This window comes from Monodelphis domestica, chromosome 3 (assembly GCF_027887165.1).
Source record: "Monodelphis domestica isolate mMonDom1 chromosome 3, mMonDom1.pri, whole genome shotgun sequence".
In the NCBI taxonomy this organism is placed as follows: domain Eukaryota; kingdom Metazoa; phylum Chordata; class Mammalia; order Didelphimorphia; family Didelphidae; genus Monodelphis; species Monodelphis domestica.
Window position 1 is genome coordinate 1,051,625 of NC_077229.1, and position 13,059 is coordinate 1,064,683.

The following is a 13,059-nucleotide window of genomic DNA, read 5'->3' on the forward strand; positions in this document are numbered from 1 at the left end:
CCCATGATTCCCAGAAGCACAGGCCGGAGGTACAGAAGGGCCTGAGGATCTCAAAGCACCGGGCAGCCCCAGTCAGACTGGAACCCTGCACCCTTGGACTCAGGAAACTGCAGGGGCTGTGCCCCCCCCCCCCCAGATAGGGGCCGCAGGGGGCGGGGCCAAGAAATCCTGCCCTCTCACCCGCAGGATGGGCCAATGGCCTGTCTGTGCCCCCTCCCTGAGGCTGTGCTCGCTGTCGATGGCCACTCAGCAGGCCCCCGGGCTTGTAGAGAGACAACCCGGCAAGGGAGCTACATGGGGGAGGGGGGACATGAGCCGAGAACTCTTCCTGCCACCATTTTCAGCTGGGGAAACTGAGGCAGCCACCGGCACGACAAAGATCTGGGGGTCCCAGCCCTCTGCCCTGGGCCGGGAGCTCTCCTGCCTAATTCCGGCTCCCCCGGCCTCGGGCTCCTGCTCTGCCTCCAGCACCTTCCTTTGGGGGAAGGCAGCTGCCCAGGCGCGCCTTGTCCTTCCCTGGACGCCGTGGGGGCGGGAGAGAGGGCACGAGACGTGTCCGAGGTCACGCGGCAGCAGCGACGGCTTTAGGAGGCACGTCTGGCTCCAGACACGGAGTGGGGCCCTTCGGGGGTCGCCAGGAATGCTTGAGCAGGCTCTGTGAGGGCGGCTGAAGGAGACTGTCGGGGCTCAGAGGGCCCCCGCCCCACCCTCCTCGGAGCTGCCCACCCCGAACAGAAGCACCCCCGGGAGGAGGGAGCAGCCGGGCTCCGAGGAGAGCGCGCGAGGCCCTGGGGCGGCCACAGGGACAGCCCTCACGCCACAGGCGAAGGGCCCAGCTCGTGCTCCCGGGCCGAGGACAAAGGCTGGACCTGGTCGGCCCCTACGTGGCTGGACAAGATGGTGGAGAAAGTCTTGAGACGAATGGAACGAGCGAACCCCCATGTGCCGCCCCCCATTCCTGTGGTTTTGTCCTCCTCTTCAGTAAGGGCCCTCGACTTCCTCCCAGGGTCTTACGCCCCACTCAGCAGCCTCACGGGCTTGGCACCATCTACCTCCTCCGGGGAGGCCAGAAGGGCTCAGAGGGACTGCGGAGCCCCAGGCAGCGCAGGACACTCAGAGCCTCAGAAAGGCGGCGGGCCGAGGCCGGAGCTCTCGTCTCTTTCCTGCGTTCCTGGCCCGGACCGCCACCGAGGAGACGGGCAGGCTGGCTGGGCCCCAGCGCCTGCGGGCCGCCACGGGTCCCTCCCCCCAGTGAGAGCCCAGGGGGAGGCAGGACCGCGCAGGGGCAGCCCCTGGGCCGTGATAGAGAAGGATTTTACACAGAGGTGAAATGGAATGATGGAGACGCAAGAGCGACCAACGGGGCAGCCGGAATGTGGGGGGGCCTCTGGGAAGATACCCTCGAATGAGGGGGTTCCTAGACATGCGGCCCCGGAGAGGGTTTGCCCCGGGAGCCAGATCCATCTCCCTCCCTGTCGGCCATCCCTCAGACATCTGTTGTTGCTTGAGGTTCGATCAGGCGAGCCAGCACAGGCTGGCCTTTCAGGACCCTTTCGCGGGGGACTCCTGCCTGTCCTCCTGCCAGACAAATGGGCCTGTTTCTCCAGCAGGGGCCGAGGAGGGGGTGGGGGTGGGGTCCCGAGCTGGCCGCACTAGAGAGGCTCCCCCAGGAGGGTCCCTTTCTCAAGACTTCCTCCTGGCCCTCCTCCCCCTCCCTCTCCCTGGGCCCAGCTGGAGCTCTGGGGGCTGCCTGGCCCCTTTTGTTCTTTGTTCTCTGGCTTTTCCCAGAATTTCCCAGCAAACACTCCCCTTGCCCAAAGCCAGCTGCTGCTCAGCTGACGCTCTCTGGGGACTGTGGCCTGCCGAGAAGCCCCCCTTGGGTCGTTCCCACAGCCTCGCCGAGCTCAGCCAGCGGCCTGGCGCCAGAGCCCGGGAGCCCGTCCAGCCCCCGCAGAATCGGAGGGGGGGCTCTCCCCAAAGCAGCCTGGGCAGGATTTGAATCCAGGCCCCCGCCTTTTGGGGGGAGGACTTCTCAGCCCCCTGCTTAAGACCGTCAGCCTCCCCAGCCAGGGGAACAGGCAGCTGGGATGGGCGAGCCCAGGCTGGGCTCTGCTGCCAACCAGAACTCCTTCCCCACCCGGCCAGGGAGGCCCTCCTTGAACCCCGCTCTGCGGCTGGGACTTCCTGGCTCCCCCACGGAGTCCTTGACAAAGGGGTGGGGCCTTGTGGGGAAACTGACCCCGGGGGATCCCCCCTCCGCCTGCACAAGCAGGAGACCTCTTGGGAGACCTTCTGACTCACTGCTCTGAGCCCGAGCCCAGGCCCTCCCCCACCAGATCCCTGACTCCAGAGGGGCCCCTTCCCTCTGCCAGGACCGCCATCACACTGAGAGTCTGTCCATCGGACAGGCCTGGGCGTTCACACAGCACCCACTGCGTGCCAGGTCTGGGCATTCACGTAGAACCTACTGTGTGCCAGGCCTGGGCATTCACGTAGCACCCACTGTGTGCCAGGTCTGGGCATTCACGTAGAACCTACTGTGTGCCAGGCCTGGGCATTCACGTAGCACCCACTGTGTGCCAGGCCTGGGCGTTCATTTCTACAGCACCTACTGTGTGCCAGGCCTGGGCATTCACACAGCACCCACTGTGTGCCAGGCCTGGGAGTTCATTTCTACAGCACCTACTGTGTGCCAGGCCTGGGCATTCACGCAGCACCCACTGTGTGCCAAGCCTGGGCGTTCATTTCTACAGCACCCACTGTGTGCCAGGCCTTGGCATTCACACACCTACTGTGTGCCAGGCCTGGGTGTTCATTTCTACAGCACCCACTGTGTGCCAGGCCTGGGCATTCACACAGCACCCACTGTGTGCCAAGCCTGGGCGTTCATTTCTACAGCACCCACTGTGTGCCAGGCCTGGGCATTCACACAGCACCTACTGTGTGCCAGGCCTGGGTGTTCATTTCTACAGCACCCACTGTGTGCCAGGCCTGGACATTCACACAGCACCCACTGTGTGCCAAGCCTGGGTGTTCATTTCTATAGCACCCACTGTGTGCCAGGCCTTGGCATTCACACAGCACCCACTGTGTGCCAAGCCTGGGCGTTCATTTCTACAGCACCCACTGTGTGCCAGGCCTGGGCGTTCACACAGCACCCACTGCGTGCCAGGTCTGGGCATTCACGTAGAACCTACTGTGTGCCAGGCCTGGGCATTCACGTAGAACCTACTGTGTGCCAGGCCTGGGAGTTCATTTCTACAGCACCTACTGTGTGCCAGGCCTGGGCATTCACACAGCACCCACTGTGTGCCAAGCCTGGGTGTTCATTTCTACAGCACCCACTGCGTGCCAGGTCTGGGCATTCACGTAAAACCTACTGTGTGCCAGGCCTGGGCATTCACACAGCACCCACTGTGTGCCAGGTCTGGGCATTCACGTAGAACCTACTGTGTGCCAGGCCTGGGCGTTCATTTCTACAGCACCTACTGTGTGCCAGGCCTGGGCATTCACGCAGCACCCACTGTGCCAAGCCTGGGCGTTCATTTCTACAGCACCTACTGTGTGCCAGGCCTGGGCATTCACACACCTACTGTGTGCCAGGCCTGGGTGTTCATTTCTACAGCACCCACTGTGTGCCAGGCCTTGGCATTCACACACCTACTGTGTGCCAGGCCTGGGTGTTCATTTCTACAGCACCCACTGTGTGCCAGGCCTTGGCATTCACACAGCACCCACTGTGTGCCAAGCCTGGGCGTTCATTTCTACAGCACCCACTGTGTGCCAGGCCTTGGCATTCACACACCCACTGTGTGCCAGGCCTGGGTGTTCATTTCTACAGCACCCACTGTGTGCCAGGCCTGGGTGTTCATTTCTACAGCACCCACTGTGTGCCAGGCCTGGGTGTTCATTTCTACAGCACCCACTGTGTGCCAGGCCTGGACATTCACACAGCACCCACTGTGTGCCAAGCCTGGGCGTTCATTTCTACAGCACCTACTGTGTGCCAGGCCTGGACATTCATGCAGCACCCACTGTGTGCCAGGTCTGGACATTCACACAGCACCCACTGTGTGCCAAGCCTGGGTGTTCATTTCTACAGCACCCCCTGTGTGCCAGGCCTTGGCATTCACACACCTACTGTGTGCCAGGCCTGGGTGTTCATTTCTACAGCACCCACTGTGTGCCAGGCCTGGGCATTCACACAGCACCCACTGTGTGCTGGGCACTAGGCTAGGTGGGTCAGAGCCTGCCACCGTGGAGCTCACCGTCTGGGGAGGGGGGAGCTGGGAGGGCCCCGCATTTGCTCCTGGGGGGGGGTGCGGAGTGGGGGAGGGCCCGGGCTCGCTCCTGCCCTTCGGAAAATCTCTTTGGCTTGGGCAGGAGGCAGGCCCACATGGCGGGGGAGGGCTGAGGTTGGATTGGCACTCTGGGCTTCTAGGCTAGATCCTGCAGTCTCTCCTCTGTACCCAGGGCTGCCTTCTGGGGATGGGGAGGCGGGGCTTAGGATGGATGCTACCCCCTGGGCTGAAGTCCCGCCCGCTCTCCGCTGGTGGGCAGGGCACTTTCCGCAGGCCCCGCCCCCTCACACCCCGGCACGCCCCTCCAGCTCTCTGTCAGTCTCTGTTCAGCCCTCCCCTTCGGTCTTGGGGTCCGCCCAGGGTCGGCCCTGAGGGGTCTGGGCGCTGCCCACGCCTGTCCCACCCAGAATCCCCTGGGCATTCTGTGCGCTCCGGGGAAGGCTTTGGGAAGGGGGAGGCGAGCCGAGCTGTTGGGGCGCTCCTGAGGAGGCCGGTGTGGGTGGCAGTCCTTTGTGGGGGAGGGGAGGGGTTTCAGGACTGTGGGGGTGGCGGTGTTTGTGCCGGGGGCGGGGAAGGGGGAATTGGAGGGGCAAGGAATCCGAAGTGGACCGCCCTGGCGAAGTCCTGCGAACTCCATTTCCCAGAAGGCCTCATGGGGGAAGAGGCCTCTGTGTGTCACCTCCGCGCTTGCGCTCCAGGAGGAAAGGGCCACCTCCCAGTCCTGCGGACTCCATTTCCCAGAAGGCCTCTGGAAGTCTGGGGGGTCCTTTCCAGGGCGTGCGGCTCCGCCTCCTCGCGCCTGCGTTCAGAGCCCATTCTGGCCATCAGCCTGTCCAGGGCTGACGGAAGTCGCGCGCGCGCAGTTCACACCGCCCCTTTCGCGAACAGACTTTCTCATAGGTCGGCTCTGGGGGGAGGTGCAGAGGGCACCAATGTGTGCAGAATGGCGGTCCCGCCCCGGGCCCTCCCGGGTGAATCTGGGGTCGGAGGCGCCGCGGGAGCGAGCGAGAGAATGAGCAAAGTCGGCTTGGTCCCGGCGCCCGGGCCGGTGAGCGCGGGCCCGAGGGATAGGGGCGGGGCCCGGATCACGTGGGCCCGAGGGACAGGGGCGGGGCCTTGGGAAAGGCTTCTCATTTTGAGCCCCTCCTCTGTCTTAGACGCAGTTCTGTGTCCGGGCGGGGCTGTGGGAGTTCCGTGACTTGCCCAGGGTCACCCAGCCGGGAAGTGGCTGAGATCGGACTGGTCTCTGGGCTTGTCCCCAAGAGCTCCCCCAGCCCCAGGCTAGGCCGGGTCTCTGGTGTTCCAGGGCTCGGTGACGTTCCGGGACGTGGCCGTGGACTTCACGTGGGAGGAGTGGCGCCGCCTGGGCCCGGCCCAGAAGGAGCTGTACCGGGAGGTGATGCTGGAGACCTACCGGACCCTGGTGTGCCTGGGTGAGGAGCCCCGCCCCGGGAGGCCTGGGATGTCTTCCCAGAATGCCCTTCACTTCCGGGGAGGCGCGTGACCCTAGCGTGTCCCCATTTCCGTTGAGCAGGCCTGGCGGTGCCCAAGCCCGGAGTGAGCGCCCAGCTGGACGGAGGGGAGAGACGAGCCTCGGCCAGGGGCCGACCAGGTGAGCTGCCGCTCCACGCCCGCGAGGGCCAGCGGCCTGGGAAGCACTGGCGGGAGCTCGGGCGGCCGGTCTGCCTTTCCTGCCTTCACGTGGCACGTGGCGCCTTCGGGCTCAGGATCCACACGGAGTGGCGGGCGGCCGGTGGGCTCCTCCCGCGCTCACGGCTCCCAGCCCTGCTGGCCGGCTTCTGAAGAATCTCCGCCAGCGAAGCTTGCCTTCCGTGGAGCCAGGCTTGCAGCAGCCCGTGGCGGCTGCACGATCCTTCCTGTTCCGCGGCCTCCGCTTCCTCCTCTCCCTCCCCGGCCACAAGCCCTCCCATGGGGCCCTCGTCCTCCTCCCTTCCTGCAGCCACACCGAGCTGCCCACAGAGGCCCTGCCGCGTGCCTGGCCTCCTCTCCACTCCTGGGCCTCCCTCCACCCTCCTTGTTCTCCAGAAGGTGCCCTTGGGTCCTGCCCCACGTCCAGGGGGGACAGCTTGGGACAGCTGAAGCAGCGGACAGAGCTTGGGGCTTGGAATCAGGGAGCCTCAGACCCGGAGCGGCTGTCACTTCACCCTGTCAGCCTCAGTTCCTGGTCTAGAAAATGGCTGGAGAAGGAAGTGGCCAACAGGTCGGGGATCTTGGCCAAGAAAACCCTAATTACATGGTGATGTCAAGGTGGCCAGGTAGCTCAGTGGATAGAGAGCCAGGCCTGAAGCTAGGAGGTCCTGGGTCCAAATCTGGCCTCAGACAAGTCACTTCACCGCCTTCGCCCAGCCCTTCCTGCTCTTCTGCCTTGGAACCGATATTCAGCATCAATCTAAGACAGAAAACAAGGGTTAAACAAATTAAACATTGACATCTCTCCCTCCCTCCCTCCTTCCCAGAACCAGGCTGACCCTTCTTCCTCCTTCCCCCACTTGAAGCCCTTAGAATTGAACCAGCCTCTGCCCAAGACAGTCTTTGCCTTCTGTTAGGCACGCTTGCCGGGCCCTGCCTAGAATATTAGTACCAAAGCCCTATGCAGTTTCTGTCATTTCTCCACTAATCTGCCTTCCTTAGCAAGGGAGTCTGCTCGGTGCCAGGCAGCGTGCTGGGAGCTTTAACAGATAGGATCTCATTTGACCCTCACAAACACCCTGGCTTTCTCTCCACTCTTACATTGTCCTTCTGGGCTCTTCCGTGGAGTCGTTTCCCTACAGGACTAGGCTCAGCTTTGCAGGATGGGCTGGTCTTGGTCATAGGCTTTCTGTGGCTTTGGGGCCATTTACTTCATAGCCCCCTTTGGTTTAGGGTCAGTGCTTCGGGGGCACGTGGGCCTCGGTGCTGGGACTGCTCTTGCCTGGACGCTTGCTCTGCGAGCAGTCTCCTTTCAGGAGGCGCGAGGAGGGTCGTGATTTCGGGCAGTCTGATGCCCCCGACGTGATGTCTCTGACCCGTCTCCCAGGCCAGTTGACTCAGATACTTTACGTTTTCTTCTATTTCTGTGACCTCTTGATTTTATCCTAATATTTCTCATGGCCTTATGGACCCTTTCGCTTCTGGCTAGTCTATTCTAGCTTTTAGTCTTTAGTCTTGTTTGGATCAGGCTGACAATTTTCTCTTCCTTTTTAAATTTAAACCCTGACCTTCCTTGGAGTCAATACTGTGCTCCAAGGCAGAAGAGCGGTACAGGCTAGGCAATGGGGGTCAAGTGACTTGTCCAGGGTCACCCAGCTGGGAAGTGTCTGCAGCCACAGTTGAACCCAGGACTTCCCATCTCTAGGCCTGGCTCCCAATCCACTGAGCTACCCAGCTGCCCCCGATGATTTTCTCTTCTGAGTTAATTAATCTCTTCTTTCCGCAGGGCTTCAGACTTCGTCTTTACCCTCCTGCTTCATTTCTTCTAGGTACTCATGTTGTCCATGGATTCTTGAATCCAAGACTACGAATATCTGGCTGTTTTTCATATTCTGACCACTGTTTCAATGCTAGTTTCCTTTGTAAGCACATATATTTTATTTTACACACTCAAAAACATTATGCTGAGAAAGGATCCAAAGGGGTCTCTAACACCAAAAAGTGAAGCTCCCCTGATGTAATCCTTGTAGAAAATCCACTTTTTACAGTTTGAGTCTCTGACTGCAGTTGTTGTGAAGTTAGATTTACAATCATTTTTGATATTGGTTGGGGTTTTCTTACCTATCTAGGTTTAGTTCCTGAATAGGAGCTTTGGGCCAAGGCCAGGCACAAAGGAGTAGAGAAAAGCAGCTCTACCTCTACCAGGAGCAGGGAGTTGATAATCTCTCCCTTTTCTGGCCACACACAGCCCATGTATTGGGATGAGTTCTGGGCCTTGCTGTTTAGAAAGCGTACCAAAGGAAGGCAACCAGGGTAGTGAAAGGCTTTGAACTGAAGGACCAGGAGACAAGAAGACTCGGGAACCATGACGGCCAGCACTTGAAGGGCTGGCACTAGCAGAAAGGACACATTTGTTGGGTTTGGCCCCAGAGGGCAGAGCTAGAACCAGTGACTAGAAGCTGTAGAGGTGCATATTTAGGCTTGTGAAGGGTTGCCTTGAGAAGGATTGTCTTTGGCCTTGGGGACACAGAAACAAAAGTGACCCAATCCTTGTCCTCAAGGCCTGGTGGCTGCTTGTTTGGTGAAAAATTCGGAGGATTTTCCTTTATGGCTACGAGTGGGACTCTGTAAGGAGAAGAAATGTGAGGAGTTTATATAAAAGGTTGGACTGGATTATTCAAGAATGGGGTCACCAGGAATTTTATGAAATTCCAAAGAGATTTATTTAACAATTTATTTATAAAATATAGAAGAGTGAAGTAAGAAATCAGAGAGAGGACAGGGTAAGATATCTAGCCTAAGCACTAAGTATTTTGCTCCGGCCCCGGCTCAACCCAGGCAGGGTTAATTAGTCTTTAGCCAGAGAAGCTTCGGCCTTGAGCTGAAGACCTGGGGAGGCAGGGAGCCTCTCTCAAGATGGTAGGCCTGTCCTGAGGCTAGTCCGTTCAGAAAATCCAAGAAAGGAGTCAGCCCTTTTCACTCACCACGTGTCAGTCCAAAGAGAAAAATTTAAGAACAGTCTCACCAAGTCCAAGGTTTCAGATCTAGTAAGCAGATTCTTCACCAGTCTCCAACTGGAACTCAGAACTCTGAAGAATGAGAGAACCTCCCTTCACAGGAAATTTTAACTCCTTTTATTTTTATTTATTATTTTTTTTAAGGACCCTTACCTTCCGTCTTGGAATCAATACTGTGTATTGGTTCCAAGGCAGAAGAGTGGTAAGGGCTAGGCATTGGGGGTTAAGTGACTTGCCCAGGGTCACACAGATGGGAAGTGTCTGAAGCCAGATTTGAACCTAGTACCTCCCTTCTCTAGGCCTCGCTCTCCATCCACTGAGCTACGCAGCTGCCCCCTTAACTCCTTTTAAAGATGCTTCTTTGCATCACTTCTTGTGCCTTCCTCTACTTTTTTACATGGACAAAATATAGTCTATAGTTTTGCTTAGGACTGCTCAGGAAACAATCGATTCTGATTCGTCACCCACTATCGCACATGTGGGTCACAGACCTGCCCCACTTAAAGATTAAGTGGGATGTGTACACTTTTGGTGATTAAATCTAAAAATGGGCAGGGGAGTTGATTTAATCTTCACAACTCAGTGACTATTGAGATTTCTTCCATCTCCATAATTCAATGTTTCTGTTTCTGTGACCCATGGGAATGGAGACCCCTCTGATAATCATCTGTGACCTAATGGAAGTTATTTATCTTTGTGGCCTCAGTTTCTTCATCTCTGAAATGAAAGGATAAGACTAAGTGAATTCCAAGGTCTGTTATGTACCTAGCATTGTGTTAAATAACCCATTTGATTTTCGGGTACTCTGTGAAAATATCCATTCTTAAGTTTGAGTGGACTCATTGTAGCTTGCATTTATTTGTTCTAGTTCAGCCCTTTTAAAGGACTTAAAATTAGTATGGAGAAGAAAATAGCAAACCACTGAAAAATGACTAAATACAACAAAATTAGTATCCTTCTGTTGGCAGAGTCTCTGGGGATAGAGGAAAGGGCAGTATTAGTTAAGAATCAAATGACTTGATTCGCATTCTAACTTGGACACGTATGATCTTGGATGAGACACTAAATCAAGGTAAGTTTCAGTTTCCTCTTTTGGAGAAATAGAATCATGGAGGGAACAGTGAGTTCAAAGGTAAAAGCTCTTTATAAGTATCCAAACATATGTAGAAGGAATGAAAGTACAAGTACTGAGTGGTTTCTGTATCTAATATAGGTATGACTACAGTCATAATGATTCCCATTTATGTAGTGTTTGAAACATAGGGAACTACTTTCCTCATTGCAATTCTAAAGTGAGTTTTCTTGTTCTTCCGGTAAAGTCTGGCAATTGTTTTTCTTGAGGGAAGAGACAGAAGATAGAATATAGCATTCCACTGGAAGCCTGGAGACTTACATTTTTGAAACATTTTGTTTCAGGTTGGAAGAATAGATCTGACACAGAGGAGTCGACTCAAGACTTGGAAGCCAGGGATTGTAAAGCCAGATCAGAGAGGCAGGAGTGCAATGAAGAGAAACATTCTAGATCATTGCTAAGAAAACAGAATCAAATCAGCTCAAAGAAGATATTTTCTAAATCTTATGAATGTAGGAGACCTGCCAGTTATAATTCAGACCTTACTAAGAATCAGAATGTTCATATCGGGAGGAAACTTTATGAATGTAACAAATGTGGCAAGGGCTTCCAATGGAGCTCTCATCTGACTAAACATCAGCAAATACATATTGGAGAGAAACCCAATGAATCCCATAAATATGAAAAGGACTTCTGCTCAAGCATAAGACCTCCCAAACATCAGAGGATCCATAGTGTGGAGAAATTTTATGAATGCCACGTATGTGGGAGAACCTTCTGCCAGCTAGCAGAACTTACTCAACATCAAGCAATCCATAGCGGAGAGAATCCTTTTGAATGTGTTGAATGTGGAAAGGCTTTCAGCCGGAGTTCCCAACTTATTGTACATCAGAGAATTCATGCAGGGGAGAAACTCTATGAGTGTAACGAATGTGGGAAAACCTTCCACTGGTGTTCACGGCTTATTCAACATCAGAGAATTCACAGTGGAGAGAAACCTTTTGAATGTAATGAATGTGGGAAGGCCTTTCGCCAGAGAATACAACTTACTGTCCATCAGAGAATTCATACTGGAGAGAAACCTTATGAATGTAAAGAATGTGGGAAAGCCTTCCACCGAAGTACAGGACTTACCCAACATCAAAAAATTCATACAGGAGAGAAACCTTATGAATGCAATGACTGTGGGAAGACTTTCTGCCGGAGCTCACAGCTTAATCAACATCAGAGAATTCATACTGGCGAGAAACTTTATGAATGTAATGAATGTGGGAAGGCTTTCTGCCGCAGGTCACAACTAACGCAACACCAGATAATTCATACTGGAGAGAAACCATATGAATGTAGTGAATGTGGGAAAGCCTTCCATCAGACTTCACAACTCATCCGACATAAAGTAATTCATACAGGAGAGAAACCTTTTGAATGTAACCAATGTGGGAAGGCCTTCCACAGAAGCACAGGACTCACACAACATCAGAGAATTCATACGGGATGGAAACCTTTTGAATGTAATGAATGTGGGAAGGCCTTCCACAGAAGCACAGGACTAATTCAACATCAGAGAATTCATACAGGAGAGAAACCTTATGAATGTACGGTCTGTGCAAAAACCTTCCGCAGGAGCTCACAACTCACTCAACACAAGGTAATTCATACAGGAGAGAAACCTTATGAGTGTAATGAGTGTGGGAAAACCTTCTGCTGGAGCTCACAGCTTACTCGACATCAGAAAATTCATAGTGGAGAGAAACCGCCTGAATATAACACATCTGAGAATGCCTTCCACACATAGAAACTACTTATTCAGCACCACAAAATATCTCCTGTAGAGAAGCTTATAAAGTTAAGTCCTTATGAATACAGTGAATGTGAGAAGGGCTGTAGACAGAGCAAACCTTTTACTGAAATCTAACTAATTCACACTAAAGCAAAACCCTATAGATGAAGCAAATCTATGCCTAATTCCCCACTGTAATTCTAATTTTTTTCACTCTCCTAAAGCTACTTCCCACACTTCATAGCAGATATGGTTGTACACTTTTAAATTACTGAGGAAGGGGGTGGTAGATGGCTTAGTGGATGGAGAGACAGGCCTTGGGGATAGGAGGTCCTGGTTTCAATTCTGATCTCAGTTACTTCCTACCTATGTGATCCTGGGCAAGTTACTTCCATTGCCTAGCCCATACCACTATGCCTTGGAACTAATACACAGCATTGATTCCAAGACAAAAAGTATTTTCAAAATTACTGAGGAACTTGTAGAAATACAAAAGGAACTTCCTGTATTTACTGACAAATGCTCAGAATTCTGAACTACTTTCTCCTTCCTATTGCCATAGCAAAGCAGAACCTCCCTCTCCTTTCTGAAGACTGATTCCTTTGCTTACCCTTTTAATGCTACCAGTTCATTTTTAGTCCAGGATATTACTTCTTCAGTCATCCCTGCCTCCCTTGCATCTTAAGCCTCTCCCACTAGCTCTTTCTGAGTTTTGTGTTCAAGTTTCCCAATTTCCAAAAAAACAACTATACCAAAAAACCTCTACCCATCCAGTCAATAACCTATCTCTTTTTTCACAGCCAAATCTCTTGAATATTTTTCTGATTTTCAGTAATTATAAATAGCATTCACACAGCACTTGAAAGTTTACAACTACATTGACCTATATTATATTACCAGATAGCACCAAAAATAAATCTTACAAGGAAATGATGGCAGGCATGATGTTATCTTTAAAGATGGGGAAATGTGTGACTTGTCTATTGTCATATAGCTACTCCTAAACCTTCATAATCTCACCGCTTCATTATTATCTGCAGTCTGCTTTCTATCCAACTCCTCTGAAGTGCAGAAGACACCAGTGACTAATTGCAGAGTACAGTGGCCTTCCTGGTCACCCTTGTACTTCTATGAAATATTTGCTACAACTGATCATCCTTTTATCTGGATACTCTGTGTTCTCCCACATTCCAAAATGCCATGCTCTTGTTTTAAATAAAAAATAATCTTGGAGGCTTA

The 13,059-nt window shown here is 53.7% G+C and overlaps 1 protein-coding gene across 3 annotated transcripts; it reads left to right on the top strand.

Annotated features, from left to right (window-relative positions):
• The first annotated feature begins 4,427 nt into the window (after positions 1–4,427).
• On the top strand, positions 4,428–13,059 carry LOC100619424 (zinc finger protein 883-like). 3 transcript variants are annotated; one of them, XM_056821181.1, is made up of 5 exons: positions 4,921–5,349; positions 5,608–5,734; positions 5,836–5,913; positions 7,781–7,873; positions 10,385–13,059. In XM_056821181.1, the coding sequence occupies exons 1-5, from the start codon at positions 4,954–4,956 to the stop codon at positions 11,833–11,835; spliced, it is 2,145 nt and encodes a 714-aa protein (XP_056677159.1). In that variant the 5' UTR covers positions 4,921–4,953; the 3' UTR covers positions 11,836–13,059. The 3 variants fall into 3 exon arrangements, with proteins under 3 accessions (XP_007490135.2, XP_056677159.1, XP_007490136.1); XM_007490073.3 differs by lacking the exon at positions 7,781–7,873 and having other exon boundaries at positions 4,428–5,349; XM_007490074.3 differs by lacking the exons at positions 5,836–5,913; positions 7,781–7,873 and having other exon boundaries at positions 4,925–5,349.

Bases quoted from the DNA above. Each gene is read 5' to 3' on its own strand.
- LOC100619424 (XM_007490073.3), top strand. From the start codon at position 4,489: ATGGGGAGGCGGGGCTTAGGATGGATGCTACCCCCTGGGCTGAAGTCC. The intron at 5,735-5,835 runs GTGAGGAGCCCC...TCCGTTGAGCAG, and splicing joins CCGGACCCTGGTGTGCCTGG to GCCTGGCGGTGCCCAAGCCC. The intron at 5,914-10,384 runs GTGAGCTGCCGC...ATTTTGTTTCAG, and splicing joins CTCGGCCAGGGGCCGACCAG to GTTGGAAGAATAGATCTGAC.